General features: G+C 40.1%; 1 protein-coding gene across 6 annotated transcripts in view; it reads right to left on the bottom strand.

Annotated features, from left to right (window-relative positions):
* CASK (calcium/calmodulin dependent serine protein kinase) overlaps positions 1–24,105 on the bottom strand; it is a 226,098-nt gene that overhangs the window by 125,411 nt on the left and 76,582 nt on the right. For all 6 annotated transcript variants that reach the window (XM_086766406.1, XM_086766422.1, XM_086766396.1 and 3 more), the window contains exon 3: positions 6,862–6,967. In XM_086766406.1, the coding sequence (XP_086622532.1) occupies positions 6,862–6,967 (106 nt within the window). The remainder of the gene's footprint in view (positions 1–6,861; positions 6,968–24,105) is intronic.

The raw sequence follows: 24,105 nt of genomic DNA, 5'->3' as shown, positions 1-24,105 counted from the left end.
GTCGGAGGAGCTTGCCAAGCCACCTTCCATCATCTATCAGCACTTCTGATTAACAGGGGAAGTCCCAGACGACTGGAGGCTTGTCAATGTGACAGACATCTACAAAAAGGTCTGGAAGGAGGATCTGGGGAACTACAGGCCTGTCAGCCTGACCTTGGTGCTGAGAAAGATTATGGAGCAGTTAATCTTGAGTGCGTTCACCTGGCACACGCAAGACAACCAAGGGATCAGGCCCAGCCAGCATGGATTCATGAAGGGCAGGTCCTGCTTCACCAACCTGATCTGCTTCCATGAACAGGTGACCTGGCTAGTGGATAACAGGAAGGCTGTGGATGTTATCTACCTGGACTTTAACAAAGCCTTTGATACCACCTCCCACAGCATTCTCCTAGAGAAGCTAGCAGCTCATGGCTTGGACAGGTGTACCCTGTGATGGGTTAAAAACTGGCAGGATGGTTTAGCCCAGAGAGTTATGGTGAATGGAGTTAAATACAATTGGTGGCTGGTCACAAACGGTGTTCTCCAGGGCTCAGTGCTGGGGCCAGTTCTGTTTAATATCTTTATCAATGACCTGCATGAGGGGATTGAGTGCTCCCTCAGTAAGTGTGCAGGTGACGCCAAACCAGGCAGGAGTGTCGATCTGCTCGAGAGTAGGAAGGCTCTGCAGAGGGATCTGGACAGGCTGGACTGATGGGCCAAGGCAAACTGTATGAGGTTCAACATGGCCAAGTACTGCACTTTGGTCACAACAACCCCATGCAATGCTACAGGCTTGGGGGAGAGTGGCTGGAAAGCAACCTGGAGGTGCTGGTAGACAGCCGGCTGAGTATGAACCAGCACTGTGCCCAGGTGGCCAAGAAGGCCAACAGCATCCCGGCTTGCATCAAGAACAGAGTGGCCAGCAGGAGTAAGGGAGTGATTGTGCCCCTGTACTCAGTACTGGTGAGGCCACACCTCAAATACTGCGTCCAGCTTTGGGCCCCTCAGTACAAGAAGGACATTGAGTTGCTGGAGCGCATCCAGAGAAGAGCAAGGAAGCTGGTGAGGGGTCTGGAGCACGAGTCTTATGAAGAATGGCTGAGGGAACTGGGATTGTTTAGTCTAGGGAAGAGAAGGCTGAAGGGAGACCTCATTGCTCTCTATAACTACCTGAAAGGACGCTGTAGGGAAGCAGGTGTTGGTCTGTTCTCCCAAGTAACTTGTGACAGGACAAGAGGAAATGGCCTCAAGTTGCAGCAGGGGAGGTTTCGGTTGGATATTAGGAAACATCTCTTTACTGAAAGAGTGGTCAGGCACTGGAACAGGCTGCCCAGGGAAGTGGTGGAGTCACTGTCCCTGGAGGTGTTCAAAGAACATGTAGATGTGGCACTCCAGGACATGGCTTAGTGGACATGGTGGTGCTAGGTTGATGGTTGGACTTGATAATCTTGGAGGTCTTTTCCAACCTTAAAGATTCTATGATTCTATAATAAAGACTGTATTTTTATAAAAATCTTACTCAATCTGAATTTTAAATAAAGATTTAAAAAAATACTCTAGAAATGTAGTTTAGTCTTTCCAGTTAGCATTCTAGTAAGGATAATTAAGGAGCCAAGCAGATATATTACACCTCATAGCCTCACTGAAAACATTGACAACGGCATGCATACTACTAGCTCTGATAGTTGATACTTTGTTCCTCTTCTCCCTAATTGTTAGTAGTCTTTCTGATAACCTAACTTTCCACAATGAGTAGTAGAAAACTTTTAGATGTACTACATTAATAGTCCTTAGTTAAAAATTTGACTACCATTTATCTAAAACCAAAACAGCTTGTTATGGCATAACTGCCCTCCTTTTCTTTTTCCTGTAGGTAACCTAAGGCAGATTTATAACAAAAAATATTCATTGGTTGGTGGGGCAAGCAGAGAGTAACAGGAGTTAACAGGAACGACAAAAATTATATATTATAATTCATGTTTAACAAGGCACTTGCAAAAATACCAATTGTGACATGCCATTTTCAGCCTTCACAGTTTTTCTATTTCCACTCCACCAAAGACTCAAAGTGGGGGGAAGTAAAATTTGCAAGTTATCTAGAAAGCCAACATTATCAGAGCCATTTTGGTAAGCCATCCGGAATGTCAGCATGTAATCACTTTTGCTTTGCTACACATCTGCAATGCAAAACTTCTGCTTAGGGAGTTACAAGCAATGTGCAGAAGCCTTAATTCACAAATAAACCAAAAATGTATCCCCATGCAAAATACACCATCATGTGGCTAGACAACTGACAACTATGAGACTGCTGACCAAAAGACTTGCATAGTTATTTAAGTAGGTGGAAAAAAAATTCCTGGCCAGTTATTGCAGCACCTGGTACCACCTTTGGATTTAACAAGCCCTGTAAATCGGAACCTCATATTGCCAAACCACAATTGCTCATCACTGCATTAATACATTCCTTTGTAGGTCAGGTTCAATGAGAATAGCATAAATCTGGATTTAGGTAGCTCACTGCAAAAAACCCCACATGTTGATCTCCCTTTCAATGCCTCCTCTCAACAATTTACTTCAGCTAATGGGAAACAAAACTGAAACCTGAGCAACACCAAGCACTGCAGAACATACAAAATATATGATTAACAAAAATTAGGAGGTGTCATTCTCATGAAGCAGCAGAACCCTTTAGAAGAGTAATTTCATTCTGACTTGTTATAAATGAATATGAAATGTTATAGATGAATAAAGATGCAGAGGCACTCAAGATTTTTAGCAGTATTAATAGTTGCTGAGACACTGAGCCTCAAGTGTAACTTCTTTACACTAACTTCTCTATTAAACAAGGTGTTTATAATCAGAATAGTCTCTAACATATACTTCTACCTCCCACTTACACATACCAGCATTTATAATTTAAATTTTGTAACAGTAAGTGGCAGTTTGAATCTTATTGCAAATACAATTCAATTAGTTTGAATTATGTTGGTATTAAAAATGGCTACAGACTGCGAGCAGTAATGTTTGAAAGCTTTATTCCATTAAGATGATCTCTGTTGATCTCAAAAGCATAAATATGTGGCAGGTGTATTTTAATCTCTGATTTCAACTGGCTTCTTTTTGCAAGGCAAAAATCTTTTCAAGAGTAGACTTTTCTTCATGTATAACTAGGGCTTGTATCACCCCAATGATATTGAATTTTATCTGAAAATCATATGACACTTTTATCTAGCTGCAGCTGCAAAAGCAAGAGCCAGCCTCAATTATAAGAAATCTCAGAAAGTTCAGTGCACTAACAAACTAAAGACTCAGCAATGCCATAACTAATTAAAAGTAGTTATGAAAAGAAACTGAAAGGCTTATGTGATGCAAGAGCATTAAAGTTTTGAGATACTGATGAAATGGAAGTTCAGAAAGTCTCAAGGTTTTGTAAGGACTATCAGCATTAGGCATGTGAAAACCGTAAAAAACAAAGAAAATATTAAGATAAGTAAAAATCCATTAAAATACATGCTGAAGACATAAGTGGAAGATGCAAAAAAAGTTGCTAAAATTACAGCACACTCATAATCTGAGAGAGACTCATCCGATCCCAGTAGAGGGCGCTCATGGAAGCTACATCAACCGACTGGGACAGTTTATGGTATTGACACTGAAAGTGCCAGCTAAAGCAACTCTGGAGAGGGAGTTAACAGACAACGCCACTAGATATGAATTGCTTTGGATATCAGTACGAACTATGTCCCCCAGTTTCCCATCTTCTGATATTGATTTTTCCATATTTTTAGCAGAAATGTGCACAGATCTCAGCCCTTTGGATAAGTGTTTCCTTGTTGCCTTTCCACAGCTCTGATCTGTACTCCCACAGCACCTTGAAAATCTTTCTAGTATTCTGCACAAAGATGACAAGTTGTGACCTGCCCAGAAAGTTTACTTCTGAGTCATATTCAATGCAGAAATCTGTTCTGAGGCTAACAGTCACTCAGAAGACTACAAAGTATATTCCAGAAGAGATCTACATTTTAATACTGAGATATAGCTTTGAATTTGCAGATGACCTAATAAGATGTGGCCTACAACTTAATTTATCAATGAAGAATCAGAAGGTTTGAGAAGCACTGCTTTAAGGAATTGAATTATTACTTAAAAAAAAGGACAGAATAAGCATATTGCTTGTAACTGAGTTTACTGAGTTTTGTACCATGTATGTTAAAAGTCTGTGCACAATGGCATTTTTTCCTGCACTTGGACATTTATATAGATGCCACCTTCCCTCTCTACAAATAAACTGCCACAAATTAACTTAAAAAACACAGTATTTAACTTTTCTTGAAGTCTTATATAGTAACCTCTGAAAATTAAGACCAGAAAGTACAGAAACTCTTATTTCCTATATATTGCCCATGTACCCAGGGTTTACCTCATTCCAGATAATTAAATTATGTTCCTGAATCTACCTTCTCAGCACCTGCTTAGAGGCTTTTCAGTACTTTAAATTGAGATATTTTTACAACTTTGCTGGCAGTCAAGAGATGAATTTCAGTGCTTTTCATAAACTGACTCATTCCATTTAGTCACAAACAACAGACAAACTTCACTGAGACACTTAATTCCTAAATCACAGTGTAGATGATGATCTCAGGAGGAGTAACTAATTCTAAACAGGTATGCTTGGAAACAATTTTCTACTAGTCTTTTATAGCAATACTGTGTGAATTAGTCCATGTTTATAGAAACTCTTGAAAATACAAGTATATGCACTAACATTTTATAGTGACTTCTACCAGATAATTTTGCTTAAAAGTGAGTCTCCTAAAGCTTTGCTAAAATAATGCAACTTAATAGCCTGTGATAATTAAAGTTATAATAAATGCTGAAATTTCAATGCATCAGTGTCTCAATACTCTGAATTCTCAGTTGCTCTGCCAAATTTTGTTACTTATTATAAAAGAGCCAAAATTTCATCTAAGATAAAAATCCTGATCCCTAAGTCTGGCCTTGTCAACAGGAAACCCACAAAGATTGCTCTTTAAGCATTAAAACTAATGAAGTCTGTTTTCCTATTAATTCCTGTCCATCAAATTAATGAAATCAACAAATACTAAGCAAACATGACATGAAAACCTGGTATCTCTTTCCTCAAACATAAGTTAGCTTTAAATTTTCTATCAGTTCCTTTAACTGTAATCAGTCAATAGTTCACAGGCTATCAGGGAAAAAATAAAAATAGCAAAACCAGCATAACCAGGCCAGATAATTGCCTAAACTTTGTGTCTGCAAGTAATGAGGCTACGATGTATGGAATATGTATAACACATTGAAAAAAAAAGAACAAAAAATCCTCAATACAAACACGATGTAAACACAAATTTTATCAATTATACTTCAAATATTTCACATTTCCTTCTTTCATGTGGCTTGAAGTCAGATACAGTATTTGTGTAGTAACCCTAATTTTTCAGACTTACTTTTTATGTATACAAACATAAACGATAATAGACTTCTCATTAAAAAGTAATTACTGCTTTTGTCTCCTACTTCTGAGATACCAGTATGGTAAAAATAGAAGCAAAACCTTTTTTCCATTTCAAAATCTTGTTAATTATCACAGTATGTCTCCCCAACATGAACATAATTATTTCGTAATAGGATAATTAAAGTCCCTTGCTCCACGCTCTGGGATTTACAAAATAAAAACCAAAGTTGGTATTGAATCAAAACTTAAGAAAGGAGAGCATAAAAAAAAATATTTTACACAATCATAAGTTTATAAACTCACTTGGAAAAAAAAAAAAAAGCAGATTACTTTCAAGTAACAATTTTCAGCTTCGCATCTTTTTTTTGTCGTCATCATCAATTTTTTCTCTACCTCAATGTTACAACTAACATGTAAGAATTCTTTTCAAGTGTCTATCTCAAGTCAAATATTTGGCTCTAGTGGACATGCCAGTTCAACCTAACACACTGGCATGATGTGGCTTGCTCCAACTTAAGCAGGCGAAATGCATCAGAAAATTTAATGCAGGAAGTTCAGAGAAAATTAAAGAGGTATAAACACATATGCCTAGACACAACAGGAATGTATATATGAGGAACATAAAAAGAAGAGCTGGTAGGTACAGAGAAGAGAAGGAAGATTAAATACAGAAGATGCACAAATCAACATTCTGCATGTCTGTTTTTGTCCTTGCCAGTTAGCTAAAACCTAACTCAAAATGGACCAACAATTTTCCCTCAAAGACAGAACGTGGTAATTTAGGGGATGCCTGCCCTTTTGTTTCTCATTGTTGAGTAAAAAAACCTGCATACTGCTGAAAAGTCATATTTTGTTCACCCTTCCACATGCCAATGGTAACTAAACACACACATTCAAGCTTCCAAAACATATCTTTTAGACAAATGCCTCTTTTCATATGATGTGAACAGGTATATTGATTTACAAGAATTCTTAAATACTCCAATAAGCTTTACTTTCTTATCTAGTAAAGGAAAAGCAGTGCTAAAGAAATAATAGTCTTGGAAGAAGCAAACAAAACTTCACAACTGGAAAAAAACCCACCATCAGTTACCCAAAGACAATGATTATCAGCAGATCTTTAACTCATTGTCAGGTACCCTATTAGGGACATAGCAGCCATCAATGAACAGCATGATTGTCCTTAGAAAGCATGCTATTAAGAATCAGCCTGATATTAGTCACTTAGCCAGTGTAACAACTTTTTTTTTTTATTTGGGAAACAATTTGTACTTGCCAGAAATAAATATTTTCATAGCACTCAATACTTCTGGGCTACAAAACAAACAGGTGGAAATAAACATATTTTTAGGATTTTATTTAGCAAATGACAACAAAGAAAGGCAAAATCAAAGAGAGAAACTTACAACTCAAAGACCATATAAAGCATTCCATCTGAGCTGTATGTCTCCAATAGCTCAACAATATGAGGATGCTTCAGCATGTGACAAATACTGGCTTCCCTCTTCAGATCTGTGGAAGATAATAAAATAGTGTATTAGCTAGATAAACAAGCTGTAGAATTAAAAAAAAAAAAAAACAAACAGAATTTTTGGAAACGTAGACATTTTAAACTTCGAATAAATGCTTTAATCTTTATAAAGAACACTGACAAGATGGTATTTAATTATTCTTCAGTTATCTATAAATTCAGAAGAAATGCTCAGAATTTGAAAGTGACTGAAAATTTTCAGATTCACAAAGCGCAAAGTTCTTACTAGAACTTTCATATTACACTTGCTTTACATGCTTCGTCCCTCACATACTTGCAAATACAATCTAAAAGCAAAATGAGCAGAGCAACTCCTTAGAAACCATTATGTAATGTCATCTTAGGAAGTGCAAATAGAGCAGCAAAAAGAAACAAATAACTGTCTTTCACTGATGCAGAAGAGATTTAGAGAAAGAAATTAATGCAAAATTTGTCTTTTACATAGAAATGAAATTCTATCAAGTAAGAAAACAGCAGTATGTCTTTCACTATTGAAAATACTTGCATACCAGTTTTTACTCCACCTCTACGCAGAGGAACTACTATGACCATATTGTAATGTTCCTTCCCATCACGTTTAGGCATTGATTCGACACTAAACGATTACCACCTCTTTTCTAGGCATTGAGGTTCTCCTTGTCTTTCACTAAAGTACACATTCTGTGTTTCCTAAACAGGATCATAGGTAAGCATAACAATGGATAGCACAAGAGAATAGAAAACTATGTGACTGTGAATGACTATGATCTGCAGAAAATACAGTGCTTTTATTTTCTCTCTTACTGTATGTACGACTTCAATGCTACCACACTTCACCATGGTATCTGATGCCTATTTCATATGGAAAGGAAAGTGAAAATCCAATAGGACACTACAGAAAAGTTCTGCACTATTTTCGGGTAAAAATTGTGATCAAAATAGAATCATAGAATGGTTAGAGTTGGAAGGGACCTTGAAAGGTCATCTAGTCCAACCCCCCTGCAAGAAGCAGGGACATCCCCAACTAGATCAGGTTGCTCAGAGCCTCATCCAGCCTGGACTTGAACATTTCCAGGGATGGGGCTTCTACCACCTCTCTGGGCAACCTGTTCCAGTGTTCTATAACTCGCATTGTAAAAAATTTTTTCCTAATATAGTTTATTTTGGCCACTTATGTTATTAATTTCTGGTGGGCTTTATTTATATTTTGAATGGAAATGGAACTGTGAGAAAAAAAATATATGCTGTCATTTATCTTGTTCCTTAGTGTAATATTGCATGAGTGAAACAACTGCTCACAGACTGAGCATCAGCAGCAGAGGAAGGAGAAACAAAGTGGAAAATAAAATCTCCAAACATGAAAACAAATGAAGACAGGTCACAGAACAAGGTTTTGTATGACTAAGGGGTCTCGGGGCTAAGAGCAGAACAAAGTGCCATTTTAAAAACAACAGGGACTTGTTTAAGAGTAGACCTATTAAGGAAGAAGAAAACTAGGTAGAGAGACAGACGAATACATACCACATTGATTCAACAAAACCACAGGGCAGGAAAGAGATGATGGATTCTGAAGTCTCTTTGGACTGTGACCCAAATGTTCAAAATATGTCATGTTTAAGATCAGTAAAAAGGAAATGGGAGGGAGGAAAAGGCACATATATTATATTGTTTTCACTTTAAAAAAAAATTATGTCATAATCTACACAATTCCTTATCAAATGCCTTTACCAGACTGAATTAAATTTCATTTCCACACATTCCCCAAGAGGTAATTAAAATCCCAAGTGCCTACAGGTACTGTTTCAGTTCCAAATACAACATAAAACCAAGCAGATGTTTGGCTGAAAGCAGGTGACTGAAGATTTCCTATGAAAAACCCCATTATTATTTTTGTGAGCCACCATATTATCTGTAACTTATCATTCTGAATATAACATCCTACAAACTATTTGCTATCGCCTGTTAAGTTTTCTAAATCTCTACTGAGTATTTTAGCCATAGAATCTTAGAATGTTTTGGGTTGGAAGGGACCTTTAAAGGTCATCTAGTCCAACCCCCTTGCAAGGAGCAGGGACATCCCTGACTAGATCAGGTTGCTCAGAGCCTCATCCAACCTGGCCTTGAATGTTTCCAGGGATGGGGCATCCACCACCTTTCTGGGCAACGTGCTCCAGTGTTCCATCACCCTCAGTGTAAAAAACTTCTTCCTACTATCTAATCTAAAACTACCTCCATCTATTTTAAAACCATTACCCCTAGTCCTGTCACAACAGGCCCTACTGAATAGTTTCTCCCTGTCTTTCTTTTAAGCCCCCTTGAGGTACTGGAAGGCTGCTATAAGGTCTCTCCAGAGCCTTCTCTTCTCCAGGCTGAACAGCCCCAACTCTATCAGCTTGTCCTTACAGGAGAGGGGCTCCAGCCCTATGATCACCTTCATGGCCCTCCTCTGGACCCACTCCAACAGGGCCTTGTCCTTCTTATGTTGGGGGCCCCAAGAGCTGGATGCAGTACTCCAGGTGGGGTCTCACCAGATCAGAGTAGAGGGGCAGAATCACCTCCCTCAACCTGCTGGCCATGCTTTTTTTCATGCAGCCCAGGATGCGGTTGGCTTCCTGGCAGCAAGCACACATTGCCGGCTCATGTTGAGCTTCTCATCGGCCAGCACTCCCAAGTCTCCTTCTCCTCAGGGCTGCTCTTAATTCATTCTCTGCCCAGCCTGTATTTGTGCTGGGCATTGCCCTGACCCATATGCAGGACCTTGCACTTGGCCTGGCTGAACTTCATGAGGTTTGCATAGGCCCACCTCTTGTCAAGGTCCCTCTGGGACCCTCCCATCCCTTCCTCTCCAGTGTGTCGACTGCACCACACAGCTTGGTGCACCACTTGCTGAGGGTGCACTCTATCCCACCACCCATGCCATTGGCAAAGATGTTAAACAGCACCAGTCCCAATACTGACCCTTGAGGAACACCACTTGTAATTCCGCACCATGTCGTGTAGCAATAAAGGTCCTGTACATATCAAAATAAGTCCTTCATATTCCAAACACCTAGAAGAGCTTCAGGACAACTCTAGAATCTGCCAACGGAGTAAGTTTGCTATAAACAGTAAGAGGTGACGTATACCATTTAGTAATAGTTATGTATCTCACATTTAGAACATTCTCCTTCACTAGTAAACAAAATTTAGCTAGAAGAACATGCCTTAAGACAAGGTCTTAGAATCTAAAAAAATCTGGCATCTTTTAATTGCTGGACTATTTTACATTTTATTTGAATCCTTTTTGAACATTTCATCTATTAATTTTTGTCGTCTTGAAATGTCTGAAGAAACAACATTCTGGTCCATTCTTTAAGCCTTCACAGTCAGCACTTCTTTCAAAATTAAACATTAATGACAACAGTGATAATAAATAGAATAGTAAGGTTTAAAAGCACAAGCTTTAAAAGTTTCACTGCCAACTGCATGAAAGGTATAGTTACAAAACCAGAAATAGGAAAAGAGATGTGGTGTTCCATTTAACTTGCTTAGCACACAGTCTGATACTTTACATCAGAATTTGAGAAGCATTTAAAAGCTGTCATTTTACACTAGTGTTACCAATAAACATTCCAAAATTCAAGTCTGTTTACAAAACTTGGAGGTTTTCTTTAGCAACTGGAGACACAGTCAAGTTTCCATTTTATACATTGCTAATTATTTAGGGTAACTGAAGTTGTTAAAATAGCATGAAAGTTCAGACTTCTGTAACAGATAGAAAAGTTCTAAGACGGAAAAGGGAATTCCCAGCGATAATCACCATACACAGAGAACAGTCTTGTGTTTGGATAGCAACACTGAAAATTAATTGCTAAAAGCACTAAAAAGATAACTGCTCTAAATCATTGTAAAGAAAGATATGTCAGTCTTTGACAGAAAACATAAAAAATGAGCATCACTTAAAATTTCCATGGGAGTTAATTACCTAATATCCTACACAACTCTAACAATTCTGGCAAACACTTAATTTCCTTTCAAAATCTGATACCCAAGGTTTTTAAACATCTTAAACATACTGAACAGATTTTGAAAGTATGCTCATGGTATCCTACAGCATGGAAGAATTAGATGCTCTCTAGCAGCCTGGATTATAGCACCATTTAAACATCTTAAAACTGACATACACAGACTGTAGCAGCCACATCTTTTTTGGGAAAGGACAGCATCAAGTTTCTTAGCAAGATGGAAGACATACGTCATTTTTAAACATATGGGATTCTGATTTTCCAGGTTCAGTCCTTTAAAGGATTAATTCTCCAGCCGCAGCTTAGGTATGAGTATTTTAAAAGGATGTATCTACATCAGTAGTAAACTTCTTGCTTAAAATGCTTGTATATATTTTGTATAGTGAGAATATGATTATATAAAATTTAAATAGATGTGGTAGTACTAAGTTTTAAAAGGAAATAGATATGCTTTTTTTTTTTTCCATTTGCTTGTGTCATTCTCACCTACTACCTTTGTTGCTCTGATATAATGGAGAAGCTGCTGATTGTTCCAACTGGAATTCCTCCAGATAAAACTAAACTGAAATGTGCTTCAGAAGTGTGCCTGATACACTCCAGTCTTGAAAAGGCCACAAGGCCAGACTAGTCCTACTTCAAAGTAACCCCCTGAAGCATGTATAAGGCAGACACGGAGACCTCAGCATCAACTATTTAACTCTACAAATACATTGGAGTTTTGTCTTGTGGATTTAGCCATGGCTAGCTGCTAAACTCCCAACCAGGCTCTTGTGCACTCTCTGCTCTCAAAAGGGTGGGAGGAAGAAAATATGAAGAACAGGAACAAAAAAAACCCAAAACAAAACAAAAAAAAAAATCAGAAGACAGGGAGATTGCTTACCAGTTACTATTGTGGGCAAAATAGCCTTACTTGACAAAGTTAACTTAATTTATTGCCAATTAAAATAAAGACTTACTTATTGATTTGGGCATAGGGAATCAAAAAGAAACATACTAAACCAACAAATTTCCTCCCCCCTTTCCCAGGATCAATTTCACTCCTCCACTTCAGACTCCTCTACCCCCCAACTCTGAGTGGTGCAGGCGGTGGGGGTTCATGCTCATTACACAGTTCCTCTCTGCTGCTCCTTCCTTCTCACATCTTTCAGCTGCTCCAGCACAGGTCCTTCACAGGCTGTGGGGAATGTCTGCTCTGCCATGGTGAACCTCCTTTCCTGATCTTAGTACTTCCTCTTCTTGTTCCACACTCCTCACATCTTGCTCCAGCGTTTCCTACCTCTCATTAAACAAATTTCCACAGAATTGCCAAATGTGTGGCTGGTGGGTTCAACGTTGGTCCGTTGGAGCTGTCCGGAACCGACTGTGTCCAGCACAGGGCAGTAAAACTCTAGTTTAACCAACCATACTATACCTGAGGTCACACTTCCAAAACCAGGTGTACTTTCAGGGCAATACTAGCTTAAAAAGTTTCCCTACCCCCGCTCTGTTTGCTCATTTTTTTCTCCTCTGTGAAAGTTACTCAATTATTATTATTCTAATAATATAGAAAGGAAGCAGTAAAAGCTCTCAGTACAGCCAACATACTGCAACAGGAATGAGCTACTGGAGGTTGAAATATGCTATACTGACACTAGCAATGAAATTCCTCTACTACAGAACCACAGTAAGGCTTCTACCCATTTCTCTTAATTAAAACCACACTGCCCGCCTTTCTGGAATATGTGACCAACTCCTTATCACACAGATACATCTGACCAGTTAACAACTCCATGCTTCAGCAAGTAGTAAAAGCTTTCCTGCCTCCCCTCCCATGCACTTTGGGGTGGGTAAAGCTCTAAGGTAGCCAAGCTGATTTAACTGCTGGCTTTTTCTCCCTTCATCCTACATACATTCTTCTCCTCTGTTCCACTGTGCAGCAGCCTGGAGCTTGTCACACCACACACCAAACCATTTCAGTGTTAACTCAGTGAAAAAACATTCATTTTTTTCCCCACTAGCTTGGTGTCAAGTAGCCTGTGAAATGGCTCAGTAAGCAATCTCAAGTATAGAAGTTGGCTTAAAAGAAAGGAAAGGAAGATGGAAGGAGAAAGCAAGTAAGACCGTGAAAGCCAACATTCTGAGCTACTTAGGATGTTGCAAAACACAAATACAAGCACAAGTACACACCTTCCCCTGCAAAGAGTCTCCATTGTCATCAAATCTTACATTGTATAATCAAACTGTACCTTAAGAACATGCTTAAAACATATACCAAAAAGGAACAAATGCACGTAGCTTGTGAATGGCCCTAGATAAAAACACTATGGTAATCAACAATTACAACGGCAATCTGAGACAATGTATCTCCAGTCAGTATTTTTGTTTTAATGCTACTGTAGCATTTGGAAACAAAATGATGACATGAAGAAGGAAAAACAAAACGCAGTTACAGCTAATACTCATCAACCAGAACTACAGAAATCTCAATTTTGTGGAATCAGACTTCATAGATGCTCGCTAAATTCTGAGTAACTTCCATTTTCTACTTCATTCTTTCTCAGTGCTTGACATAAATATAAACAGGTTAATGACTTTTTATCTGCAGCTGAGTGTCTTGTGAGACTTAAAAGCCAATTTTCTTTCCTCAGCTCATACTCCATCAGCTATGAAGAACATAAAAGTGGGTGTGAAAAAACACTTTCCATTTCTCTCAACTTCTGGTAACATCCACCAGTCTTGTCCAGAATCACATAGCTCATGGACATGGCAAGTTGGTTTGCATGGTTGTGTCCATGAAAGCAAACCCTCCCTCCTTTTACTAATCTCCTCCTTTTTATTGGCATACAAATAAGCAATGCTTCATAAAAAAGATGGTGTATTTTGGGTAATAAATTAGCTTGAACTAATAAAAATGTTTAAGAATGTCTGATAGAATATTAACAGCTGCCTATTTCAGATAATTAAAACCAAATAATTTTATTTCTTTTAATTAAATTAGGAACTTTTTACAAAGCATCCACCACTATGAAAAAAAATAAAACCAAATCTGATCATTCTCAAGCAGGAACAAAGATTGCATAAGCTCATCTCTCTCCTCTAAGATTCTCTGTGTTCTATGTCCTCTTGGTTTATACTCAACAGTAAGTTCAGTGAGGCAGGGAAACAGAGGTAGAAGAGGGGAAACACAGAAAAGTGAAACCAACACTTCCTGGATTATTATTTTTTTTTTTTTAGATGCACAGTCTGTGTTTCAAAACACTGCCAATAGTTCCCCCTTCTGCAAAATGTTTCACAAACTCAAGCAGGGACACCTGTCGTGGTTTTGTTTAGTGAGGGGGGCCTAAGGTGGTAGCTTCTGTAGGAAACTGCTAGAAGTTGCTCCCCTTTGTTCAGTGGACTCGGCCAGGCCTAGGGCGGACCCGCTGCTGGCCAAGGCCGAGCCAATTGGTAGCACAATGTCCTGTGATAACGCCTGTGCGATAACGTATTTAAGAAGGGGAAAACAGAAAAAAAAAAAAGAGAGGAGAGAAGATGTGAAGAAGCTGAGCGGGGGCAGAGGCACAGAGGGGGAGGCGCAGGCCTCATGGGCCTTGCAGGCCTCACCCTCTGGCCTCTCGCCAGGCAGCCGACTGGGCCCGACTCGGTCCGGCCCAGCTGCAAGAAGTGGAAAGGAGATGAGAAGTGAATGAGATGTAAAAAAAGATCCTGAGAGACATCTGCCAGCCTGTTGTGAGGAACGGCTGCAGACGCCAAGGTCAGTTCAGAAGGAGGGGGAGGAGTAATGCGGCTCCTGGCCAAGATTCCCCTGCAGCCTGTGGTGAAGACCATGGTGGAGCAGGTTGTCCCCCTGCAGCCCATGGAGGTCCGCGGAGGAGCAGAGATCCACCTGGAGCCCGTGAAGGACCCCGTACCGGGGGAGGTGGATGCCTGAAGGCGGCTGTGGCCCATGGAGGGCCTGCTGGGACAGCTGTTCTGAAGGGACTGAACTCCGTGGAAGAGATGACCCACGCCGGAGCAGTTCCACGACGGACTGTGGCGTAGGGGTGGGACCCCACACTGGAGCAGGGGAGGAATGTGAGGAGTTCTTCCCCCGACCACGAAGCAGCGGCGTAAAACAACATGTGATGAACTGACCGCAACCCCCATTCCCTCTTCCCCCCTGTGCCGCTCAGGGAGGGGAAGGTAGTAGAGATAATGTTAAGCTTGGGAAGAGGGAGGGGTGGGGGGAGGTTATCTTGTTCTCTGTCTCATTATCCTGCTGTTAGTAGTAATAAACGAATAGTTTTCCCCAAGTCGAGTCTGTTTTGCCCATGACGGTAACTTTAAGGATTTCTCCCTGTCCTTATCTCAAACCTCGAGCTGTTTTTCCTTATATTTTCTCTCCCTGTTCTCTCGGAGGGTGGGGGGAGTGAGAAAGAGACTGCATAGTCTGGTCCCGATCAGGGCTGAACTACGACAACATCATAATCAGAAGTAGTGTTATATACTCCATAAATTATTTTTAAAAGGAATAAGGAGCATTCTCTTTGTCACAAGTTTGGACTTCCAAACACAGAGTTACTGCTGAAGACATTTTGGAATGCTTTCCTTTTCTCCTAACATTGTTCTGTTTTCAATAATTAATGAAAAGAAATTGAAAAGAGTCATTAACTCTCAAGCCATGATCAATCAAATTACGAAAAGTGGTTCACTACTGACAACTGTACTATTAAATCTCATGTTCCCACCTGTTACGCAGCACTGCGTAGTAGTCTGAAACCCAGCACCTTCCCAATTACCATAGACCACACTACAAACCGCAATTTTAAACACTTTGTGATACAATTAATTCTTTAACAGAGCGAAATGATACATCAGAATATGCTGTGAAAATTAAAAAATAAAAAATTACACACAAGGTGTGTATTTGTCAAAAGAATGATACACAGGAGCTGAAGCACTGAACTGGCAAAATGCTCAGCTGTAAGGTCACAGTAGTCTTTATTGAAATGACTGGAAGGCCATAATTTCATGTTTGGGCAGATTGTTTTTTTCTTGTAGTGAAAACTAACAAACACTTAAAACTAGCAGCCCCATTAATAGCAGTAATTGTTCCCTCTTCCGTCTACTCATTCTCCCCTTCTGCACCATCTCTCCCTTTCATGCTAGTGCAACTGCTTGAGCAATAAACAGAACCAAGGAATCGATCTGACTGCAAACAATCTTTTTTACACTCCCCTTAGAGCTCTTTTTCAACCAGACTAGTTCTGGCTAGTTCTGGGTATCTGCACAATTACTTATGAGCACAAGAGTGTTGATAGCACAGCAATAGAAACAACTGGTCAGATTACAGCAGCATTGCTCATCTCAACAGCAGCACTGGCTTAAAACGTTTGACAGTATGTCAAATCACAGCTGTCTATAACATTGCTGCCCTCCTCCCAAAGCCTAAAGAAGTCAGAAAACTAAGAACACTAGATCTCACAGTGTTGTCTGGAAATGCTAACTTGCAGCCGCTTTATACTTCTGAATATTTAACTGAAACCCAAATCAAAATCGAAAACTAAACTTGTAAGTCAGTTCCTATTTCTCTTTCCTTTCTGCAATTTCTTGTGTTTATGCAACTCCAATTCAACATGCGTATCTACAGATTTCTCACTAGGTGGCAACAGACCTCCTACTTTGATCTGGTACGTAGTCAGCAACTGCAAACAAAAGGGGGCTGCATTTATTTAGCCGCAGAGAGCTTTACGTTTGGCCAGTTTTATACCATTGATCTGATTAATGATGATTACAGTTCAGACCTAAGAACAACAACAACAAAAAAGTATGCCACCCCAAAATAATTAAAGTACATCCAAGGCTAAGCATCCTTTTATCCTAGTTCTGTGGAAGGCCATACTCTCTCCCCTATGCTTTAGGAGCCATTCGGGGCTGATGACCACACCAGTAATCTGCTACACTGCACACATTGATAATTGTATTACACAACTAGAATACATTTAAACAGTTTGCTGCTGTAAGGCAGAAGCTCTTCGTTTAATCCATGAAACTATAACAGAGCAGTGTGTTTATTGCTTCAAAGTCCAGCAAAAAGCTTTAGAAAGCTAGAACCTGAAAGTAGTTCAGTTTAAATCACTGGGATTTCTCCTTTTTAAAGGTTAATCATACAGGGTGGGGAGTTTTGGTTTGGCTTTTGTTTGTTTGTTTACAGGGATTTTTTTTTTTTTTTTTTTTTTTTTGCTGCAGGGGTGGGTATGTGTGTGTTTATGTTTTCTCTTCAGCCTTTGGCCAGGGCAATACAAGTAATGTATATCTCAGAATGTGCTAATAGTATCATTATCAATGTTTAATTCTGACTGGCAGAAAATTTTTACACCAAACTTTGATATCTTTTTAATATTTTGGGCAAAATTCACTTAAGCAGATCAGGTTAACTAAAGGTTAGGCTTTGCAGTCCTTTAAATAGGTTTTTAGTACTCATGTACTAAAATGTAATGACATTACATCAAGTAAGTGCCCTTGAAGGCAACAAGATATTATCAAGAAAAGAATCTTACTTGATTCTGAAAATTTAAAAGTTATTTCTGTTGCTGATCATTCTAATATTTGCCGTTCTTTTTTTGTTTGAAATGTCTTTTCTTCTATGGCTTAGCGTTTACCTGAACATAATGACAGGGAAATTTACTTTCTGACATTAACAAAGAATCTAAGTTTTACAGGAAAAAATCTGGAAGACACAAAGGAAATCTATTTGTAACAGACTCAGCTAGTCTAGACAAACAGTCCCTAACTCCTAGGAAGGGTTAAATAATCCATTACACTGCTGCTGTTGAACACTAACAGGCAGAAACAGGAAGAAGGAATTGACTGCTGAAGATGCTTCTTATACAGACAAAATGTACTTTTTTGTTTGTTTGCTTTGATCAATGTTTCTTTGGTCTTGAACTGTTGAGCTCTGCACAGCCAATACAAAACCAGTTGCTCACTAATGCCAGAAAGGAAACAGTATTTTGCCCATATCAAGTCTAGACAACCCATGCAAAAACAGCATCTAAAATCTGCTCTGATTAAATTAATCCCACAATGTCACATAGCTCAGTGAGTGACAGTGTTTTAGGTGTGGTAGCTGTGGGATGCAGCATAGGTTACTTACAGTTTTTCTCAGTTAGGTAAAATAGCGCAAGCTGCATTACATGCTGCTGTGCTGAGGCAGCCCAAGGACTGAAAGCTGTCTCCACAGCACACTGAACACTAGGACAAACAGCATCACAGCGCACTGCGGAGACGCATCCTAAGTAATAAATAACTACCTGGCAACATTTAAGGATGTTACCAACTCTATCCAACTAGGAAATCCTGTAGCAGAGTGATGTTTGAATGCTGGAGAACAATTACCTCAACAAAACTTATTTTCTAATTCAGTGACAGAACAATGTCAGGAACCAGAAAACTCCAAGCAGTTGCAATCCAGGAAAAGAACAAGTTAGTTTTGGTTTGTTCTACTTCTGCATATACTTCTCTTTGCAATATTACCAAAAGTCATAAAAAATTTTCTCTTTTCTTTGTTAACCAACACATTATAAAGCAAGTGTTGTAAAACAGCTGTGCATGTCTTAGTTTAGTAATTAAAAAAAAAAAAACAAAACCATTACAGAATGTATTCTTTACCAGCACTTTCAGGATTTCATGCTAAGAACCAACAAAGTTTTAACTAGACTTGCTGCTGCCACATATCCATAAAATACTTTTAAATATTGTTTATTAAGGTTGTAGTGCTTTAAAGAGCACATTTTCTCCTTTCCACTCAGGCAGTTGCAATACTCCTCCAAGACTCAAACTTAAAATAATATCCTTAAAATATATCCCCCCTTTCATTCCACAAAAATCAAATGTTAGTGATGAAACCAGTGCAACACAGCACAAACTTCTTTCTGGCAACATTCAAGTCACAGCTCTAGGAATAAGGTTTTAACTTGCCTAACATGTCTCGTATTGTAAAACAGGCTGAAAATGCTGCAACATTCTGCAAACAGTCACTTGTACTTTTCTCTGCAAACTATCCAAACCTGAGAGTGGTAACATATCCCCATAAAGAACCTACCCAATGACAATTTTGCCTATGAACTGATCTGAATCCTTTCACAATTAAAGGTCATGTGAGAAATATTTTCTTTCATAATATTCACACACTTCTCATGATATTTAAAGGACAATTCCTCTTCACTAATACAGATATGAAAAGTTTACTTCTTTAATCTCACCCAAGCATTACGAAAACAGTATTTCATTTCCCCTCTTTATTTTCTGGTGATGAGCAAGGAACAAGAAATACGTAAAATTCATACTTAGCAAAAATTGAGTTACAAACAGTTTGGTCACCTAATCCAATCTGTGAACTTGGAAATTATATCAGAAAGCAGGACATATAGGCTTAGAAACAGTACATCTGCATGGCTTTCAAACTAATTTCTGAGGGAGTTTCCCACTACCTCTGAAATTCCAGGTGATGGCAAGAGCCACATAGTAATATAAAATAATTTCCTTTACAGTTATGGTATATTTCAAGGGACTGGCATTGATCTATAAGCCTTGCAGTAACCAGCTGGGGATAATGGATTGCTCCTCCTGCTCAAGAGAGCAAAGATTATTTAAGTGTTTACACTGGCAGGACTTGCATGTAAAACACTCAGAACTGAATGAACCTTGTTCAGGTGTTAAAAGGCTTGACACAAATTTGCTACAACAACTAACCTGTGCTTATCACACTCCCGCATTCTTAGCATGAGATCCATTTTCTTTCTTAGTGTCCTGGTTTCAGCTGGGATGGGGTTAATTTTCTTCTCAATAGCCAACATGTTTTGTATTTTGTATGTGCAGAATGTTGATAAACACACTGATGTTAGGAGTCATTGCTAAAGAGACCAAGGTCACTGTCTGGCTTCCCAGGCCTTGCTAATGTGCAGGTACAGGAAGCTGGGAGGGATACAGCCAGAACAGTTGACCCAAACCAGCCAAAAAGAGTACTAGAATAGAATCATAGGATGGTTTGGGTTGGAAGGGACCTTTAAAAGTCATCTAGTCCAACCCCCTTGCAAGGAGCAGGGACATCTCCAACCAGATCAGGCTGCTCAGAGCCCCATTCAACCTCTCCTTGAATGTTTCCAGGGATGGGGCATCCACCACCTCTCTGGGCAACCTGTGCCAGTGGTCCACTACCCTCGCTGTAAAAATTTCTTCCTTATGTCCAGTCTGAATTTGCTTCCTTCTATTTTAAAACCATTACCCCTCATCCTATTGCCACAGGCCCTGCTGAAGAGTTTCTCCCCATCTTTCCTGTAGGCTCCCTTGAAGTACTGGAAGGCTGCTATAAGGTCTCCCCGGAGCCTTCTCTTCCCTAGGCTGAACAGCCCCAACTCTCTTAGCATGTCCTCATATGAAAGGGGCTCCAGCCCTCTGATCACCTTCATGGCCCTCCTCTGGACTCGCTCTAACAGGGCCTTGTCCTTCTTATGTTGGGGGCCCCAAGATCTGGATGCAGTACTCCAGGCGGGTTCTCACAAGAGTGGAGTAGAGGGGCAAAATCACCTCCCTCGACCTGCTGGCCACACTTCTTTTGATGCAGCCCAGGATGTGGTTGGCTTTTTGGGCTGCAAGGACGCTTTGTTGGCTCACGCTGAGCTTGCAATACATTGATGACATCTGCAACAACTGCAATACGTTGATGACATCATTTTATGCGGCAACACAGCAGCAGAAGTTTTTGAGAAAGGGGAGAGAATAATCCAAATTCTTCTGAAAGCCAGTTTCACCATAAAATAAAGTCAAGGGACCTGCACAAGAGATCCAGGTTTTAGAAATAAAATGGCCGAATGGACATTGTCAGATTCCAATGGACGCGGTCAACAATAACAGCCATGTCTCCACCAACTAGTAGAAAGGAAACACAAGCTTTCTTGGGTGTTAGTGAGTTTCTGGAGAATGCATATTCCAAATTACAGTATGATTGTAAGCCCTCTCTATGAAGTGACTCGAAAGAGGAACGATTTCAAATGGGGCCCTGAGCAACGACAAGCCTTTGAACAAATTAAACAGGAGACTGTTCATGCGGTAGCCCTTGAGCCAGTCAAGACAGGACAAGATGTTAAAAACATGCTCTATACCACAGCCGGGGACAATGGCCCTACCTGGAGTCTCTGTCAAAAAGCACCAGGGGAGACTTGAGGCTGATCCCTATGGTTTTAGAACCAGGGATACAGAGGATCTGAGGCCTGCTATACTCCAACTGAAAAAGAGATACTGGCAGCATATGAAGGAGTTTGAGCTGCTTCGGAAGTGACCGGTACTGAAGCACAGCTCCTCTTGGTACCTCGACTGCCAGTGCTGGGCTGGATGTTCAAAGGGAAGGTCCCCTCTACGCATCATGCAACGGATGTTACGTGGAGTAAGTGGGTTGCACTGATCACACAGCAGGCTTGAATAGGAAACCCCAGTCACCCAAGGATCTTAGAAGTCATCATGGACTGGCCAGAAGGCAAAGATTTTGGAATGCCACCAGAGGAGAAGGTGACACATGCTGAAGAGGCCCAGCCATATAATAACCTGCCAGAAAACGAGAAGCAATATGCCCTGTTCACTGATGAGTCCTTTTGTATTGAAGGGAAACATCGAAAGTGGAATGCTATTGTGTGGAGTCCTACACGATGAGTTGCAGAAGCCACTGAAGGCCAAGGTGAATCAAATCAGTTTGTAGAGGTGAAAGCCATCCAGCTGGCTTTAGACATTGCTAAACAAGAAAAAATGGCCTGTGCTCTCTCTCTGTACTGACTTGTGGATGGTAGCAAACGCTCTGTGGAGGTGGTTAAAGCAACCGAAGCAGAGCAACTGGCAGCACAGAAGCAAACCCATGTGGGCTGCCACATTGTGGCAAGATATTGCTGCCCGGTTAGAGAAGCTCGTTGTAAAAGTATATTATGTAGATGCACACGTACACAAGAGCTGGGCCAAGGAGTAATGGTTTTAAAATAGAGGGAGGTAGATTTAGATTGGATATTAGGAAAAAATTTTTTACAATGTGAGTTGTAGAACACTGGAACAGGTTGCCCAGAGAGGTGTGGAAGCCCCATCCCTGGAAATGTTCAAGGCCAGGCTGGATGAGGCTCTGAGCAACCTGATCTAATCGGGGATGTCCCTGCTCCTTGCAGGGGGGTTGCACTAGATGACCTTTGAAGGTCCCTTCCAACCCTAACCATTCTATGATTTTATGATTCTATGATCAGGCTGCTAAGATTAAAGTTTCCCAAGTGGACCTCGACTGGCAACACAGGGGTGGACTATTTTTAGCTCGGTGGGCCTAAGACATCTTGGGCCATCAAGGAAGAAATGCAAAATACAAACGGGCTCGTGATCGAGGGGTGGACTTGAGCACGGACACTATTGCACAGGCCATCCATAAACGTGAAACGTGCTGCAATTAACCAAGCCAAGCGGTTAAAGCCTCTTTGGCATGGAGCATGATGGTTGAAATATAAATATGAAGAGGCCTGGCAGATTGATTACGTCACACTCCCACAAACCCGCTAAGGTACGCGCCATGTGCTTACAATGGTGGAAGCAACCACTGGGTGATTAGAGATGTATCCTGTACCCCACGTCACTGCTTGCAACACTATCCTGGGCCTGGAAAAGCAAGTTCTATGGCAACATGGCACTCCAGAAAGAACTGAGTCAGATAACAGGACTCATTTCCGGAAAGACCTCATAGACACTTGGGCCAAAGAGCATGGTATTGAGTGAGTATATCACATCCCCTATCGTGCACCAGCCTCCAAGAAAATTGAATGGTACAATGGACTGCTGAAAACTACACCGAGAGCAATGGGTGGTGGAACCTTCAAAAATTAGGATAAACATTTGGCAAAAGCCACCTGGTTAGTCAACACTTGAGGATCCACCAATCAAGCTGGCTCTGCCCAATCAGAACCAGTTTGAGCCTGACCTCCCTTCCCTCACAAACCTCTTCTGGTGAAACAATCTGTTCAGTGTGTCTCAAGCTGAGCAACCATGTCCTCATTTTTCCAGAGTACTGCAGTAGGCAGAGGAAGACAAGAAACTGAGGCAGGGAGAGGTGTACTCACCACTATAGGAAGGGGATGAATTATGCACCTGACTTTGACATAAAAAGTCAAATTTGCAAATCTGTGAGCTGTTTATGCACGTTGTATACACATCTGCAACAATATTAAGAGCCAGTTCAGGTCTAGTAGAACTTATTAGCTTAAATGCAGTATATGCAAAACAGCTATGCTACTTCAGGGCATGATGATACAGTATAGTCTCTCCCAGTCAATACCTGAATTAATAAACCGTGATGGACTTGAGCTAGCTCCATGTAAGATCACTTGAAAGTCATACGACCCTGATTCTTGAGGATTTATTAGTCCAGCTAAACACAAGCTGTGGATATGCTAATAAACACCCCCAGAAACAAACTGCCAAGAAAATGGGGCTGATATCCTCCACAGGGTCAGTTCTGGACCGGTGCTAAGCTAGAGCTCACAAATCTCAACAGATACAAGCACACTGTACCTGTTTTGCACATCCACAGGCTAACACATCCCACTGTATTCTTATTATTTCAATTTGTTTTCTTATTAGCTACAGTACCTCAGTCTCCATTTACCATAGAGAAGTAAGATTTGGCTGCTTAAACCATCCTGTTGCATAAATCTTCATCCATGAAGAACTAATTAGGGAAATAAAATGGCCTCAGAGCACAGAGAAATTCATACAGTTTATATACAGCCTATGTTTTCCACATATTACAGTCAGTTTGGAAAGCCTATTTGTAATTTCTAGGTAAGCAGAATGTTAAGACACAATAAACTGCATCATAACATTCTTAAGCTGAAAAAAATTAATTAAAACTCTCAACACATCTTTTTAAACCTTTGAACCTTTAGCACTGAACCTGAGACTAAAGCTTTGAACTTTTCAGCATTCTTGAGACATGCTTTATTAAATTAAATAATCTTTCACCTTCTGTTTTCCAAATGCCACAGAAAATCATGAAACTGGAATCCATTTAAACGTTTTGTTACCACAAGCAATATTACTCAAGTGATGCTTGTGTCAACTTAATAACAATCATAAACACAAAAGTGCAATGCGTTGCCAGC

This window comes from Chlamydotis macqueenii, chromosome 1, assembly GCF_036417535.1.
Source record: "Chlamydotis macqueenii isolate bChlMac1 chromosome 1, bChlMac1.mat, whole genome shotgun sequence".
Lineage (NCBI taxonomy): Eukaryota > Metazoa > Chordata > Aves > Otidiformes > Otididae > Chlamydotis > Chlamydotis macqueenii.
Note: the sequence above shows the minus strand (reverse complement) of the source record. Positions and strands in the feature narration are given on the sequence as shown.